We start from the raw sequence: 16,696 nt of genomic DNA, 5'->3' as shown, positions 1-16,696 counted from the left end.
CATAAATCGATGCACTTAAGTTCACATAAAATATTTTGCACCTTCAAGTATAAATCGCATGCATATCAACTTAACTGCGACTGAGAAAGTCAACTGTGAATGAAAATAAACACTGTACATCAGAGACGCGTTTAATTGAAAGCCATATCGTCGTTATTGTTCCTTGTACATTGATAAATTGTGGTATTATTTAAACGATAAAACATTATATATATATATATATATATATATATATATATATATATATATATATATATATATATATATATATATATATATACATTATATTAAATTAAGTATATACGTTATTGTGTTTTGCACAAGATTCATTTCCCAAAGCCTCTGGATTGTTATCATCTGTTTTAATTAGGAACAATAACAACAGGAAAATCAAATTCAAAACGGGCAAGATATTGAATAATGTAACCACGACGACTTGCTCCTTCTGGCAAGTTTGTGTTCAAAACAGGCAAGCGCGGAAAAAGTTGATAGATGCTAAAAGTTGCTCAACTTTGGGCTTGAATATCTGACGAACCACATTTTTAAAAAATCGCTACGGTCAAATTTAAGATAATTGTTTTAAGATTGGATTCAGTTATTTAAGTTATTCCTTGGATGAGTTGTGTGATGCCCAGACACGTTTTGCCAATGTATATGAAAATGGTTGTTTTCTTGCCTGATCGGGCAATTTTTCAATAACATTTTTTCGCCGCGTAAAGGGTTTTATCAAAATTAATATTGAAATCATTGTAAATATAAAAAAAATATAAATGTTTTGTTTTATTCCCAAATGAGAATAATAATTTGTAATCCGAAACACACTCCCGATTGTTTAATGTTAACGAGACGTTTACAAATTCTAGCGTCGTGTATTTCCTTTGTCCCGACAAAAGCGCGCGAAAATTATGCACCAATGTACAATGTCACGCCATACCCATGGTTCGAAAGCATGCTTGTATTGTTTACACTCAAACATGTTTTATCTTTAACGGCGACAGTTTTAACAGTTGCATGCATTGTAACAAAAGCCAACAAAACAATGCCCATACAGTTGATTGTGAAATCAGAAATCTGCATTCAGCTAGTTCTTGTTTACATTACTGTCACTTATATTAACTCATTTTGACACCTCTTGACAGTTCTATGCAAAGGACCGGTGGCTATTTGGCTGAAGGTCTGGTAGCTACTTGTTTTGAGGTCTAACATCACCATCAAAAGGTCGGGTTGCTACAGTTGAGGCCAGCTTTGTTATGCCCACAAGATGTATTAGGGGAAGGCGCTGGAGGGCCTGGTTAGCCTTGTCGTGGGACAGCGGGGCCACCAGCGCAAGAAACCCAGGTCTGCTGCACTCATACCTGAACAACAACACACACATCATTAGTTTAAAACAAAAAATATGTATCACAATACTTGTATAAGTAAGTTAAAAACAAGTATGGTTGAAAACGATGGATGCTCCCCTTATGAAGGCGCTATGAGAAACTGTAACCAAAGTGTGACCTTGAGAAAATCTATTATTAGCCTCTGTGACCTTGACCCCAGTGACCTCAAAGCTCATCAAAAGGTAGAGGTCCATGCAAGGTACCTACATGCCAAATATGTATGAGATCGGTAAAATATTGAAGGCGCTATGAGAAACTGTAACACAAGTGTGACGGAAAGTGTGACGGAAGGAAGTAAGGACAAACTGGCAACTATATGCTCCCCAAAAATTTTCGGAAGCATAAAAACAATGGGTACAAGATAGATGTCACTTTTTCCAGTGATATTTTTCTATACAAGAGAGACATGATGGCCCAAAAGCCTTTTCCAAAGTTCTCCAAAACAATAATTGTTAAACATTTCACCTGATTACTTTAGTTTTGATATCGTGTAACCTTGTTTAAACATTTCTCACCTTTTTTAAGCTCAATGCATAGGATACGATTTGATTTACCATTTAATTAAAAATGTCGGTCAGCTCACAAACAATCTCACATCTCAGATTAGGGAATATATACACATATTCCTAATTAAGCTAAGACCGAACTCAAAAACTCAAACAAGTCTTTTGTGAACACTTAATTTAATATGATGATAACATGCATGTTTAAATTTTAGAAAACACTCTAAGTTGAGTCGGAGCACTGACTTATGTATGTGCATCCTATAAGACCAAGGCGAAGAAAAAATTAAGATTAGGTTTCATATTAATAAGTCACAAATGAGCCATTTAGTGTTTATTCATTTTTTTCTATTATTAGGACTTAGCTTTTCATATTAATTTTGTTAAAAAAAATCCTAAGCATTGTCAGGTAAGCAATCTGATAATTTTCCATCAAGAGTTACAAATGTGACTCCGAGAGTGGTAACAAGGTTTTTGCTACCTTTGACCAGGGGGTCTAGTTTTCTAACCCCTATTGACACAGATCATGTTGTCAAGATTGACATTCTTAACAAGTTTCATCAAGATTAAATCAAAACATTTGCTGCTAGTGGTAACAAGCGAAAAGTTGACGACACACACCACAAACACAAATCCAAATGTTGTAAAAAGATGAAGTGTCAGATGAATTGTGTTTATTGGGAATATTCATAAGTAATAACTGCTGTGTACATATTCAATTATGCAGCCACAAAGCTTCTAGACACAAAAGTAAACAAACTAAGATAACACAGAAAAATCCTAAATACCAAAGTTACGAAGGATACCCCCCACCCTACCACACACAGACACCACATGTTGAAGTATGGAGCAAGTTGGTACTGTCAAAAAATGTAACCCTTTGGGCATAACCAATGATAAACACAGGGACATGGTTTTGAAACACTCTGTAACGAAGGATCATTTTACCATGCAATACAATATCAAAAGATGTCTAAAGAGTTACACTATTCTGAGAAGGTGGACTTCAGAGGATTTAATGTAGTTAACAAACAGACGTATTTGATTTCAAGGCACACTATTATGGCAAACTAAGAACGTACATGTACATTTTAAAACATTAGATTAATAAATAAGGAACAACTCAGTAAGCCAGTAGTTGGATGTCTCTCCTGCAATAGAGGCTGTCTTAACAACGTTCAAATGTAACTTGTGAATTATTAATAGATACGGAGCAATTCCAATAACAGCTATTTGACTATAAAATGTGACGTCAAGCTTCTTCTTCAATTTGACCTTGTGACCTAGTTTTTCACTTCACATGACCCAGTTTCAACTTTGGTCGAGATAGGACAAATGGTTTCATGAAGATTGGACCAAAAAAGTGACACTTTGATCTGAGCGTTACAAGGTTTACTTATAGCCAAAACTGTCCCGTCCCACTTGTGGCCATGATTTTCAATAGACTAATACTACTTTAGAACTCAGCAAAGATTTTATATGAACAAATCTTCCGGCCAAGTTTCTTGAAGATATCGCTATAAATATGACTTGAAGATTATTAACACGGTTTTACTATATCTATATACTGAAAACTTCCCCGCCCCTTGCGGCCATGTTTTTCACTGTAACCAACTTACCCCCTCTGGAGAGTAGCCTGGAGCAGGTCACTGTTTTTCAGTGTCATATCTGTCAACAACACGATCAGGAACAGACCACAAGCCTAGAAATACACACATGTCTGTCAACAACACGATCAGGAACAGACTACGTACCTAGATATACACACATGTCTGTCAACAACACGATCGGGAACAGACTACATACCTAGAAATACACACGTCTGTCAACAACATGATCAGGAAGAGACCACGAGCCTAGAAATACACACATGTCTGTCAATAACACGATCAGAAACAGACTACGTACCTAGAAATACACACGTCTGTCAACAACATGATCAGGAAGAGACCACGAGCCTAAAAATACACACATGTCTGTCAACAACACGATCAGGAACAGACTACATACCTAGAAATACACACGTCTGTCAACATGATCAGGAACAGACTACGTACCTATGAATACACATGTCTGTCAACAACATGATCAGGAACAGATTATGTACCTAGAAATACACACATGTCTGTCAACACCATGATCAGGAACAGACCACGAGCCTAGAAATACACACATTTCGGTCAACATGATCAGGAACAGACTATGTACCTAGAAATACACACATGTCTGTCAACAAAACAGACTACGTACCTACAAATACACACATGTCTGTCAACAACATGATCAGAAACCGACCACGAGCCTAGAAATACACACATGTCTGTCAACAAAACAGACCACATACCTAGAAATACACACATGTCTGTTAACAACATAATCAGGAACAGACCACGTACCTAGAAATACACACATGTCTGTCAACAACATGATCAGGAACAGACCACGTACCTAGAAATACACACATGTCTGTCAACAACATGATCAGGAAAAGACTACAAGCCTAGAAATACACACATGTCTGACAACAACATGATCAGGAGCAGACCACGAACCTAGAAATACACACATGTCTGACAACAACATGATCAGAAACAGACCACGAACCTAGAAATACACACATGTCTGTCAACAACATGATCAGGAACAGACTACGTACCTAGAAATACACACATGTCTGTCAACAACATGATCAGGAACAGACTACGTACCTAGAAATACACACATGTCCGTCAACAACATGATCAGGAACAGACTACGTACCTAAAAAAACACACATGTCTGTCAACAACATGATCAGAAACAGACCACGTACCTAGAAATACACACATGTCTGTCAACAACATGATCCGGAAAAGACTACAAGCCTAGAAATACACACATGTCCGTCAACAACATGATCAGGAACAGACCAGGTACCTAGAAATACACACATGTCTGTCAACAACACGATCAGAAACAGACCACGTACTTTGAAATACACACATATCTGTCAACAACATGATCAGGAACAGACCACGAGCATAGAAATACACACATGTCTGTCAACAACACGATCAGGAGCAGACTATGTTCTTAGAAATACACATATGTCTGTCAACAACATGATCAGGAACAAACCACAAGCCTAGAAATACACACATGTCTGTCAACAACATGATCAGGAACAGACTACGTACCTAGAAATACACACATGTCTGTCAACAACATGATCAGGAACAGACTACGGACCTGGAAATACACACATGTCTGTCAACAACATGATCAGGAAAAGACCACCAGCCTAGAAATACACACATGTCTGTCAACAACGTGATCAGGAACAGATCACGTACCTAGAAATACACACATGTCTGTCAACAACATGATCAGGAACAGACCACAAGCCTAGAAATACACACATGTCTGTCAACAACATGATAAGGCACAGACTATGTACCTAGAAATACACACATGTCTGTCAACAACATGATCAGGAACATACTACGTACCTAGAAATACACACATGCATAACAAGGCGATTCGGTTAAGTTTGGGTGGACTTGCTCTTACGACATTCAGGCTACAAATGATTACCAGTATTACCCATAAGTTCAACAAAAAACATTCCAGAAATTAGTAAAAAAACTAAGAAATATTTCTCTTCAATTATCTACAATTCCAAGCATTTTTTTTCAGCTAAGCTTAAAGTTTAACATTTAAATATAGCAAGATAGGGTATACTGAGGAGCAATATTTTTTATTTAAATAACAAGTTAATAAAAAAATAATTACTACAAGATTAACTTAAGTGAGTCATTTTAACTTTTCAATAGCTCCCTGACTGACCTGTTTTCAACAGACCTGAACTATTTTTTTACGAGGTCAAGAGAGCATTTTGAACAAGTTACATGAAGACCCAAATGGGACTTACTATAACAGGTTTCTGATAAGCCCAATGGGGCAACAGTTCAGCCCCTTGATAGCCATGTTTTTAAACAGACCTTAACAATGTAAGTCATAGACACCAGTCATAGATATTCACCAGTCATTGACACTCACCAGTCATAGATACTCACCAGTCATGGACACTCACCAGTCATAGATACTCACCAGTCATGGACACTCGCCCGTCATAGACACTCACTCATCAGAGATACTCACCAGTCATAGAAACTCACCAATCATTGACACAGGCTGTCAAGTGACCTTTTTTCAAAAAGTAGGAAAAATAGGAACTACTTTTGCAAGAAAAGTAGGAAAAAGTAGGAAAAAGTAGGAACTTTTCCCTCAAAAGTAGGAATACATAATACTTATTTTTTAGACACAGGTCCAGGAAACATAGCTTGAAACAGAGCAGGAGTGCCATCACATGTTCTGTATGGATACCCACTTGAAGCTACCTTTAGGGCCCAGAAGATTTCAGCCTTTTGTACCTGTTCCTTGTGTGATGGATGTACTTGCATACAGATAGATTTATCCCCACAACCCTGAGAGCTGCTTGGCTTTTGGGCACTTCCAAACAAACGCTTTTGTGAATTATCATGCATGTATTTCATGTTTTCCTTGTGTTTTTATCCATCTGCATGACTTATAAGTTGATTAGCACCAGAATTACTACAAGATGGACTTCATTCAGACAGTACAATATCTTGCAAACTCATTGCCGGTATCTCTCTTGCACCATGATCCCAGTGTTTTTCCACTGTTGTCCAACTTCTCCATCCATGAAGGGTTAAACTTTGTTTTCCCACTAGGAATTTTAGCACTTAAAGTGTATCTATGATAATTAAGTTTCAAGCAAAGCTACCCTGATAAAGAAGCATACATGTAATTAGATGCTGTTCATTTTGGTGTATCATCAAATAAGTGGTTAGAGGTCTTCTGTGTATCGATATAAAAATGGTAATTATATTGTGCATGTTATATCCTTAAGCAGAAGACCAAATTTATTTAGTGATACACCAACTTGTTGTACAAGATTAATACTAGTATATAAAGCAGTGTAAATGCTCTGCTACAGCTACATTGTGAAACCTTTAAATTGACAATAGGGTGCAGTTATAATGACTTAAGTTACATTCAAAATGACTGGTCATTGCAGAGCAGATTATGCAACTGGAGATAGGACCTTCTCACCTGACATCTTTTATGACAGCATTGAATGGGCAATGAAACAGTTGCACTACATTGTTTATTCCAGTTTCAAATAATGGCTTTTACATTATTGATGACTTTGCGGGAGTGTAATAATGCCGTTTAATAATTTTAATACTTCGCTTTAACACCTTGAAGTTACCTCACTAGCTATGGCATCATTAGACAAGAATTGTGTTTGTCCGAAACACAATGCCCACTATTGCGCAGCTTTGAAATAAAATTTCAATATATCATTTAGCAGGTTTAGAAATTATCTCCCTTTTAAAGCTTATTACTTCCCTTGGATTGTATTTTTTAACTTTTGACCTTGAAGGATGATCTTCACCTTTCACCACTCAAAATGTGCAGCTTCATGAGATACACATGCATGCCAAATATCAAGTTGCTATCTTCAATATTGCAAAAGTTATGGCCCATATTAAAGTTTTCAGACGGACACACACACACAGACAGACAGACAAACAGACTGACAGTACAACTGCAATATGCCACCCTACCGGGAGCATAAAAATGTATCAGGGCATTTAGGCTCTGTGCATTTATCTTTAATTACTAAACATGATGTACCTATGATATCAATAGAACATCATATCCGTTGTCATGTAATACAGAATTTATTACATTATATTTGTAAATGATGAAAACTCGGCAAAGCATCAGTTTTATCTTTTTTCCAATAATTTGTGTAATAAATTCCATATTACATAACCACTCATACAATACATGTATCTCTATATCTCTACATTCCAAACAGCAATATCATGTTAACATGCATAAGGTTTGGTCAAATTGTTGTCAATGGAAACAAAATAAAACTGGAATAAACAATGGGTTCCCTCAGCTCTTGCATCACTGGGAACTGTGTAAGGTAGTGAAGTCTGCAGTGTACAAATGCTAAGGAAGTAAACAAGGCACTATTGTTACTTCAAAAAAAAACTTGTCAATAATTTTAAAAGTTACACAAGAAATAAATATTTATGCTCCTGAAGCGGTGCTAGCAGACAGTCAGCATGGGTTGTCAGGTCTCATCTAGATGAATGCACATTAACAGGGATACAGTCATGCCATAGATTCATTCATCCTGCAAGTTTACTAAATAAACTCTTTAAAAAAAAATTCTCCATTGAAAATGAAAAAGTAGGAATAGTAGGAAGATTTGGTAAAAAATAGGAAAAAGTAGGATCCTGATGAAAAAGTAGGAAATAGTAGGAAAAAGTATGACCGCTTGACAGCCTGTTGACACTCACCAGTCATAGATACTCACCAGTCATGGCCACTCACCAGTCATAGATACTCACCAGTCATGGACACTCACCAGTCATAGATAATCACCAGTCATGGACACTCACCAGTCAAAGATACACACCAGTCATTGACACTCACCAGTCATAGACATTCACCTGTCATAGATACTCACCAGTCATAGATACTCACCAGTCATAGACACTCACCCGTCATAGATACTCACCAGTCATAGACATCCACCACACACTGACATTCACCACTCATGGACATTCACCAGTCATAGACACTCACCAGTCATAGATACTCACCAGTCATTGAAACTCACCAGTCATAGACATTCACCTGTCATAGATACTCACCAGTCAACGATACTCACCAGTCATAGACTCTCACCAGTCATAGATACTCACCAGTCATAGACATCCACGACACACTGACAATCACCACTCATAGACATTAACCAGTCATAGACACTCACCAGTCATAGATACTCACCAGTCATAGGCATCCACCAGTCATAGACATCCACCACTCATGGACATCAACCACCCATGGATGCATAGACACTCACCAGTCATAGACACTCACCAGTCATAGACACTCACCACTCATGGACACTCACCACTCATAGACACTCACCAGTCATAGACATCCACCACACACTGACATTCACCACTCATAGATACTCACCAGTCATAGACACTCGCCTGTCATAGATACTCACAAGTCATAGATACTCACCACTCATGGACACTCACCACTCATAGACACTCACCAGTCATAGCCATCCACAACACACTGACATTCACCAGTCATAGACACTCACCAGTCATGGATGCACAGACACTCACCAGTCATAGACATTCACCAGTCATAGACACTCACCACTCATGGACACTCACCACTCATAGACACTCACCAGTCATAGCCATCCACCACACACTGACATTCACCAGTCATAGACACTCACCAGTCATAGACACTCAACACTCAGAAACTCACCAATCATAGATACTCACCAGTCATAGATTCTCACCAGTGATAGACACTCACCAGTCATAGATACCCACCAGTCATAGACACTCACCAGTCATAGACACTCACCACTATCTTTTACTCACCAGCCATAGACATCCACCACACACTGACATTTACCACCCATGGGCACTCACCAGTCGTACGCAACCACCACACACTGACATTCACCACACACTGACATGCACCACTCATAGACACTCACTAGTCATAGACATCCACCACACACTGACACTCACCACACACTGACATTTACCACCCATGGGCACTCACCAGTCATACGCAACCACCACACACTGACATTCACCACACACTGACATTTACCACTCATGGACACTCACCAGTCATAGATACTCACCAGTCATACGCAACCACCACACTCTGACATTCACCACTCATGGACACTCACCAGTCATACACACTCACCACTCATAGACACTCAACAGTCATAGACATCCACCACACACTGACATTCACCACTCATGGACACTAACCAGTCATAGACACTCACCAGTCATAGACACTCACCACTCATAGACACTCACCAGTCATAGACATCCACCACACACTGACATTCACCACTCATGGACACTCACCAGTCATAGACACTCACCAGTCATAGACACTCACCAGTCATAGACATCCACGACACACTGACAATCACCACTCATAGACATTCATCAGTCATAGACACTCACCAGTCATAGATACTCACCAGTCATAGGCATCCACCAGTCATAGACATCCACCACTCATGGACATCAACCACCCATTGATGCACAGACACTCACCAGTCATAGACACTCACCAGTCATAGACACTCACCACTCATGGACACTCACCACTCATAGACACTCACCAGTCAAAGACATCCACCACACACTGACATTCACCACTCATAGATACTCACCAGTCATAGACACTCGCCTGTCATAGATACTCACAAGTCATAGATACTCACCACTCATGGACACTCACCACTCATAGACACTCACCAGTCATAGCCATCCACCACACACTGACATTCACCAGTCATAGACACTCACCAGTCATGGATGCACAGACACTCACCAGTCATAGACACTCACCAGTCATAGACACTCACCACTCATGGACACTCACCACTCATAGACACTCACCAGTCATAGCCATCCACCACACACTGACATTCACCAGTCATAGACACTTACCAGTCATAGACACTCAACACTCAGAAACTCACCAATCATAGATACTCACCAGTCATAGATTCTCACCAGTGATAGACACTCACCAGTCATAGATACCCACCAGTCATATACACTCACCAGTCATAGACACTCACCACTATCTTTTACTCACCAGTCATAGACATCCACCACACACTGACATTTACCACCCATGGGCACTCACCAGTCGTACGCAACCACCACACACTGACATTCACCACACACTGACATGCACCACTCATAGACACTCACTAGTCATAGACATCCACCACACACTGACACTCACCACACACTGACATTTACCACCCATGGGCACTCACCAGTCATACGCAACCACCACACACTGACATTCACCACACACTGACATTTACCACTCATGGACACTCACCAGTCATAGATACTCACCAGTCATACGCAACCACCACACTCTGACATTCACCACTCATGGACACTCACCAGTCATACACACTCACCACTCATAGACACTCAACAGTCATAGACATCCACCACACACTGACATTCACCACTCATGGACACTAACCAGTCATAGACACTCACCAGTCATAGACACTCACCACTCATAGACACTCACCAGTCATAGACATCCACCACACACTGACATTCACCACTCATGGACACTCACCAGTCATAGACACTCACCAGTCATAGACATCCACGACACACTGACAATCACCACTCATAGACATTCATCAGTCATAGACACTCACCAGTCATAGATACTCACCAGTCATAGGCATCCACCAGTCATAGACATCCACCACTCATGGACATCAACCACCCATTGATGCACAGACACTCACCAGTCATAGACACTCACCAGTCATAGACACTCACCACTCATGGACACTCACCACTCATAGACACTCACCAGTCAAAGACATCCACCACACACTGACATTCACCACTCATAGATACTCACCAGTCATAGACACTCGCCTGTCATAGATACTCACAAGTCATAGATACTCACCACTCATGGACACTCACCACTCATAGACACTCACCAGTCATAGCCATCCACCACACACTGACATTCACCACTCATAGACACTCACCAGTCATAGCCATCCACCACACACTGACATTCACCAGTCATAGACACTCACCAGTCATAGACACTCAACACTCAGAAACTCACCAATCATAGATACTCACCAGTCATAGATTCTCACCAGTGATAGACACTCACCAGTCATAGATACCCACCAGTCATAGACACTCACCAGTCATAGACACTCACCACTATCTTTTACTCACCAGTCATAGACATCCACCACACACTGACATTTACCACCCATGGGCACTCACTAGTCGTACGCAACCACCACACACTGACATTCACCACACACTGACATGCACCACTCATAGACACTCACTAGTCATAGACATCCACCACACACTGACACTCACCACACACTGACATTTACCACCCATGGGCACTCACCAGTCATACGCAACCACCACACACTGACATTCACCACACACTGACATTTACCACTCATTGACACTCACCAGTCATAGATACTCACCAGTCATACGCAACCACCACACTCTGACATTCACCACTCATGGACACTCACCAGTCATACACACTCACCACTCATAGACACTCAACAGTCATAGACATCCACCACACACTGACATTCACCACTCATGGACACTCACCAGTCATAGACACTCACCAGTCATAGACACTCACCACTCATAGACACTCACCAGTCATAGACATCCACCACACACTGACATTCACCACTCATGGACACTCACCAGTCATAGACACTCACCAGTCATAGACACTCACCAGTCATAGATACTCACCAGTCATAGGCATCCACCACACACTGACATTCACCAGTTATAGACACTCACCAGTCATAGACAGTCACCACTCATGGACACTCACCAGTCATAGACACTCACCAGTCAAAGGCACCCACCACTAATGGACACTCACCACCAGACTGTCTTACCGAATGCACAAAGTTTTCCACTGATTGAGTGTCCACGCTGCCTGTTCTAGAAACCAGTACGAGGCGTTCCAGCCTCTGACAGGCCTGACAAGACCGTAAGAACCTCTCATTGACACTCATCTGGGTCTGCTCAATCCTGGAACAAGTTAAGGGCTTAAACAGAAACAAGAACAAGGGCAGGGCTCTTACAGAAACAAGTACAAGGGCTCTTACAGAAACAAGTACAGGGGCTCTTATAGAAATAAGTACAAGGGCTCTAACAGAAACAAGTACATGGGCTCTTACAGAAACAAGTACAAGGGCTCTTACAGAAACAAGAACACGGCTCTTACATAAATAAGTACAGGGGCTCTACACCAACAAGTTCAAGGGCTCATACAGAAACAAGTACAAGGGCTCTTATAGAAACAAGCACAAGGGCTCTTACAAAAACAAGTGAAAGGTCTCTTACAGAAACAGGTACAGGGACTCTTACAGAAACAAGTACAAGGGCCCTTACAGAAACAAGTACATGTGCTCTTACAGAAACAAGTACATGCGCTCTTAAAGGAACAAGTACAAGGGCTCTCATAAAAGCAAGTACAAGGACTCTTACAGAAACAAGTACACAGACTTAAAGAAACAACTTCTTGGGCTCTTACAGAAACAAGTACAAGGGCTCTTACAGAAACAAGTACAAGGGCTCTTACAGAAACAAGTACATGGGCTCTTACAGAAACACGTACAAAGGCTCTTACAGAAACAAGTACAAGGGCTCTTACAAAACAAGTACACGGACTCTAACAGAAACAAGTACAAAGGCTCTTACAGAAACAAGTACAAGGGCTTTTACAGAAACAATTACAAGGGCTCTTAGGAAAACTAGTAAAAGGACTCTTACAGAAACAGGGACATGGGCTCTTACAGAAACATGTACAAAGGCTCTTACAGAAACAAGTACAAGGTCTCTAACAGAAACAAGTACATGGGCTCTTACAGAAACACGTACAAAAGCTCTAACAGAAACAAGTACAAGGGCTCTTACAGATACAAGTACAGGGGCTGTTACAAAAACAAGTACAAGGGCTGTTACAAAAACAAGTACAAAGGCTCTTACAGAAACAAGTACACAGGCTGTTACAGAAACAAGTACACAGGCTCCCATAGAAACAAGTACAAGGGCTCTTACAAAAAGAAGTACAAGAACTCTTACAGAAACAAGTACAAGGGCTCTTACAAAAACAAGTACAAGGGCTCTTACAGAAACAAGTACAAGGGCTCTAACATAAACAAGTACATGGGCTCTTACAGAAACAAGTACAAGGGCTCTTACAGAACCAAGTACATGAACTCTTACAGAAACAAGTACACGGGCTCTTACATAAACAAGTACACTGGCTCTTACATAAACAAGTGCACAGACTTTTACAGAAACAAGTTAGTTTAAACCAATTTATTTTAGCCTGATTGCATCGAAAGCGTCAGGCTTATTGAAACGCTCTCAAGTCCATTTCCTGGGCCTAGAGCTTGGTGTCTTTGTTGAAAATCTTAAGAAGGCAAGGCCTCTTAGTAATTGAATTGTTGAGGCATTGGTGTCTCTCATTAACGTACTGTACAGGCCACAATATAATGGCTCTTACAGGTTGAATTGTTAGGGCATAAATGTACCTCATAAACATGCTATACAGGCCACAAAAAAGAAATTGTCACAGTGGCGTTGATTACACCCTGAAGCAGTAAGTATTTATATGTAGCAAGTAGTATCAATGAAAAATTGGACCCCGTGGCATATTTGACTCCAGGACCATTATGAGTACAATATTTGTAGAGTACCACAGTACAGTGTTACAAACCAAATATCACAGCTTTTGGTCTTTTGGTTACAGAGGAAAAGATTTTTGTCCCCAGGTTCATGATTTAAACAAGACTATTGTCAAGTAATATGGTCCCCTACCGGTGAAACTCCATTTTCAGCAATATTTCTAGTCTATTTGTTTCCATAGCAACCATAATTCTTGACGTAGGAACAAAATGAATGACGTGCATAATCTCCATATTGCCATCTATCCATGTTTCAAGTTTCATGAAAAAATATGAAGAACTTTTCAAGTTATCGCAGGATCCACCATTTTCAGCAATATTTCTAGTCTATTTGTTGCCATAGCAACCAGAATTCTTGACGTAGGAACAAAATGAAATGACGTGCATAATCTCCATATTGCCATCTATCCATGTTTCAAGTTTTAATGAAAAAATATGAAGAACTTTTCAAGTTATTGCAGGATACAGGAAAGTGTGACGGACTGACAGACAGACAGAGCGCAAACCGGTTTCACCGGTAGGGGACAACAAGATATGTGTCCATAGGGCACAGATGCCCCCTCATTCCACTTCTGTCTCAAAACTCGACATAATAAACAAAACAAATCAACTTTGATCTGAAAGTAATGCAGATAGACTGATACACCAAAACTCAGGTAAATATCTGAAAGTATTTGGCAATAAATTCTCGAAAAGTGTTATTTAAGAAAGATAAGTCCAATGCCCGTAACCTCATAAAAACTCAATGGACCAAAACGAAACTCGATGTTGATCTGAAGGTCATGTCAGTAGACTCACACATTAAAAATAAGTCCAAACCCTGTTACTTTGTAAAAAATCAACCGGGCCCAAAAGAAACTCAAACTTGATATGCACGCTATCTAGATACACTCACACACCAAACATAAGGTAATTAACTGCAAGCGCTAAGCAAAAAATATGGAAAACTGTTATTGCAGATGAAAATATCAAGGCCCATAAATTCTCCAAAAATCAAGTTACCTGAATGAAATTTGAACTTGATTTGTAACTCATGCATGTTGACTTACAAACCAAAATTCAGGTAAATTCTCAGTTTTCAGGAGAAAAACTCCAGAAACGGAATTCCGGACGGACAGACATACAGTTGGATAGTCCTAATACAATATGCCATCATACGGCAGGCTTGCAAATTCATGAGATTATAGCATAATTTGTGATGATGACATTTAACAAAGAAGTATGCACGACACATTGTTGGGTCACAGGTTAATATCGATCTTAATTTACACTAAAATCCTCCCAGACATATAAAAAAAACAGTGAAAAAACACAATCTTGGTGTAGAGAAACATTATAAACCCACCCAAACAATCATCCAACACCTGAATTGGTGTAGGGTGCAACTACAATATGCCTTACTTTGGGGGAATAAAGAGAACCAACTTGAGGTTATTACCTCAGGTCAAGGAGGGCTGGAAAGTACTGCAGACAGTCCCAGAAAGCTGGACTCATGGCAGCACCCAGACCAATGTATGCCAGGTGGAGAATTTTCAGGCTCTGACAGGATTCTCCAATGGCTTTCAGGAAGTCATTTTTTGTGACTCCTGAAACAATACACATATTGGATACAATTATTCACTATGAAGTACCAATCATGAATTGAAACCGTTTGCACTGTGCATATAATACAACCACAATCAGACACAACAAAAACCTTATTAGTATACACTGAACTAGGAAAAAATCTCAACTTTGTAATTCATATTACACTATGCATTACTCTCAACTATGCAGTACACACTGTAATAAGAATTAATTAATTATACAATACCATAAACGCTGTACAATGCCACAATCACAACCATGAAGTACATACTGCACTATGCAACAATCTCAAACATGTTGTAAATACTGTATTAAGCAACAATCTCAACACTCTAGTACATACTATGCTAAGCAACTAATATCTCAACACTATGGTACATAATATACTGAGAAACTATCACAACCATGTAGTAAACACTGTAATAAGCAACAATATCAACAATGTAGTTCAACTTTACTAAGCCACCATCTCAATTATTTAAAACATACTTTTCTTTGCACAAATCTATAATATGAAGTTTATATTCTTCTATGAAACAATCTCAACAAAACTAGGCAATTAACAACTGACCCTTTGAGTAAAAGTCAAGCACTTGAACCACTCGGCCATTCGTGCTCATACAATGGGTGGTGCATTTTATACTTTATAAAAGCAATCCTCATAATGTTACAAAATATAACGATAAAAACAGAACTCTCCAAATTATTCAATAGTTTTGTGTTTGAAACAAATTCCTATAATGGATATTTTAGAGTTAGGCAAATGTTCAGTATTACTGTTTCCACGCAAATATCATAACCACAACTAT

General features: G+C 39.6%; 1 protein-coding gene across 3 annotated transcripts in view; it reads right to left on the bottom strand.

Moving 5' to 3' along the window:
- Positions 1–767: 767 nt before the first annotated feature.
- Positions 768–16,696, bottom strand: part of LOC127838411 (F-box/LRR-repeat protein 18-like) — a 67,636-nt gene continuing 51,707 nt past the window's right edge. For 2 of the 3 annotated variants that reach the window (XM_052366144.1, XM_052366143.1), the window contains exons 7-10: positions 15,739–15,886; positions 12,501–12,636; positions 3,505–3,587; positions 768–1,355 (exon numbers count right to left, since the gene is read on the bottom strand). In XM_052366144.1, coding sequence (XP_052222104.1) covers positions 1,184–1,355; positions 3,505–3,587; positions 12,501–12,636; positions 15,739–15,886 — 539 coding nt within the window. In that variant the 3' untranslated portion in view covers positions 768–1,183. Of the gene's footprint in view, positions 1,356–3,504; positions 3,588–5,194; positions 5,270–12,500; positions 12,637–15,738; positions 15,887–16,696 lie in introns of those variants that run through there. The other variant, XM_052366145.1, reaches the window with a different exon arrangement.

The sequence above is a fragment of the Dreissena polymorpha genome, chromosome 7 (assembly GCF_020536995.1).
Source record: "Dreissena polymorpha isolate Duluth1 chromosome 7, UMN_Dpol_1.0, whole genome shotgun sequence".
Taxonomy (NCBI): domain Eukaryota; kingdom Metazoa; phylum Mollusca; class Bivalvia; order Myida; family Dreissenidae; genus Dreissena; species Dreissena polymorpha.
The sequence above is the reverse complement of the archived record's forward strand: the minus strand, read 5'-3'. Positions and strand labels throughout refer to the sequence as shown.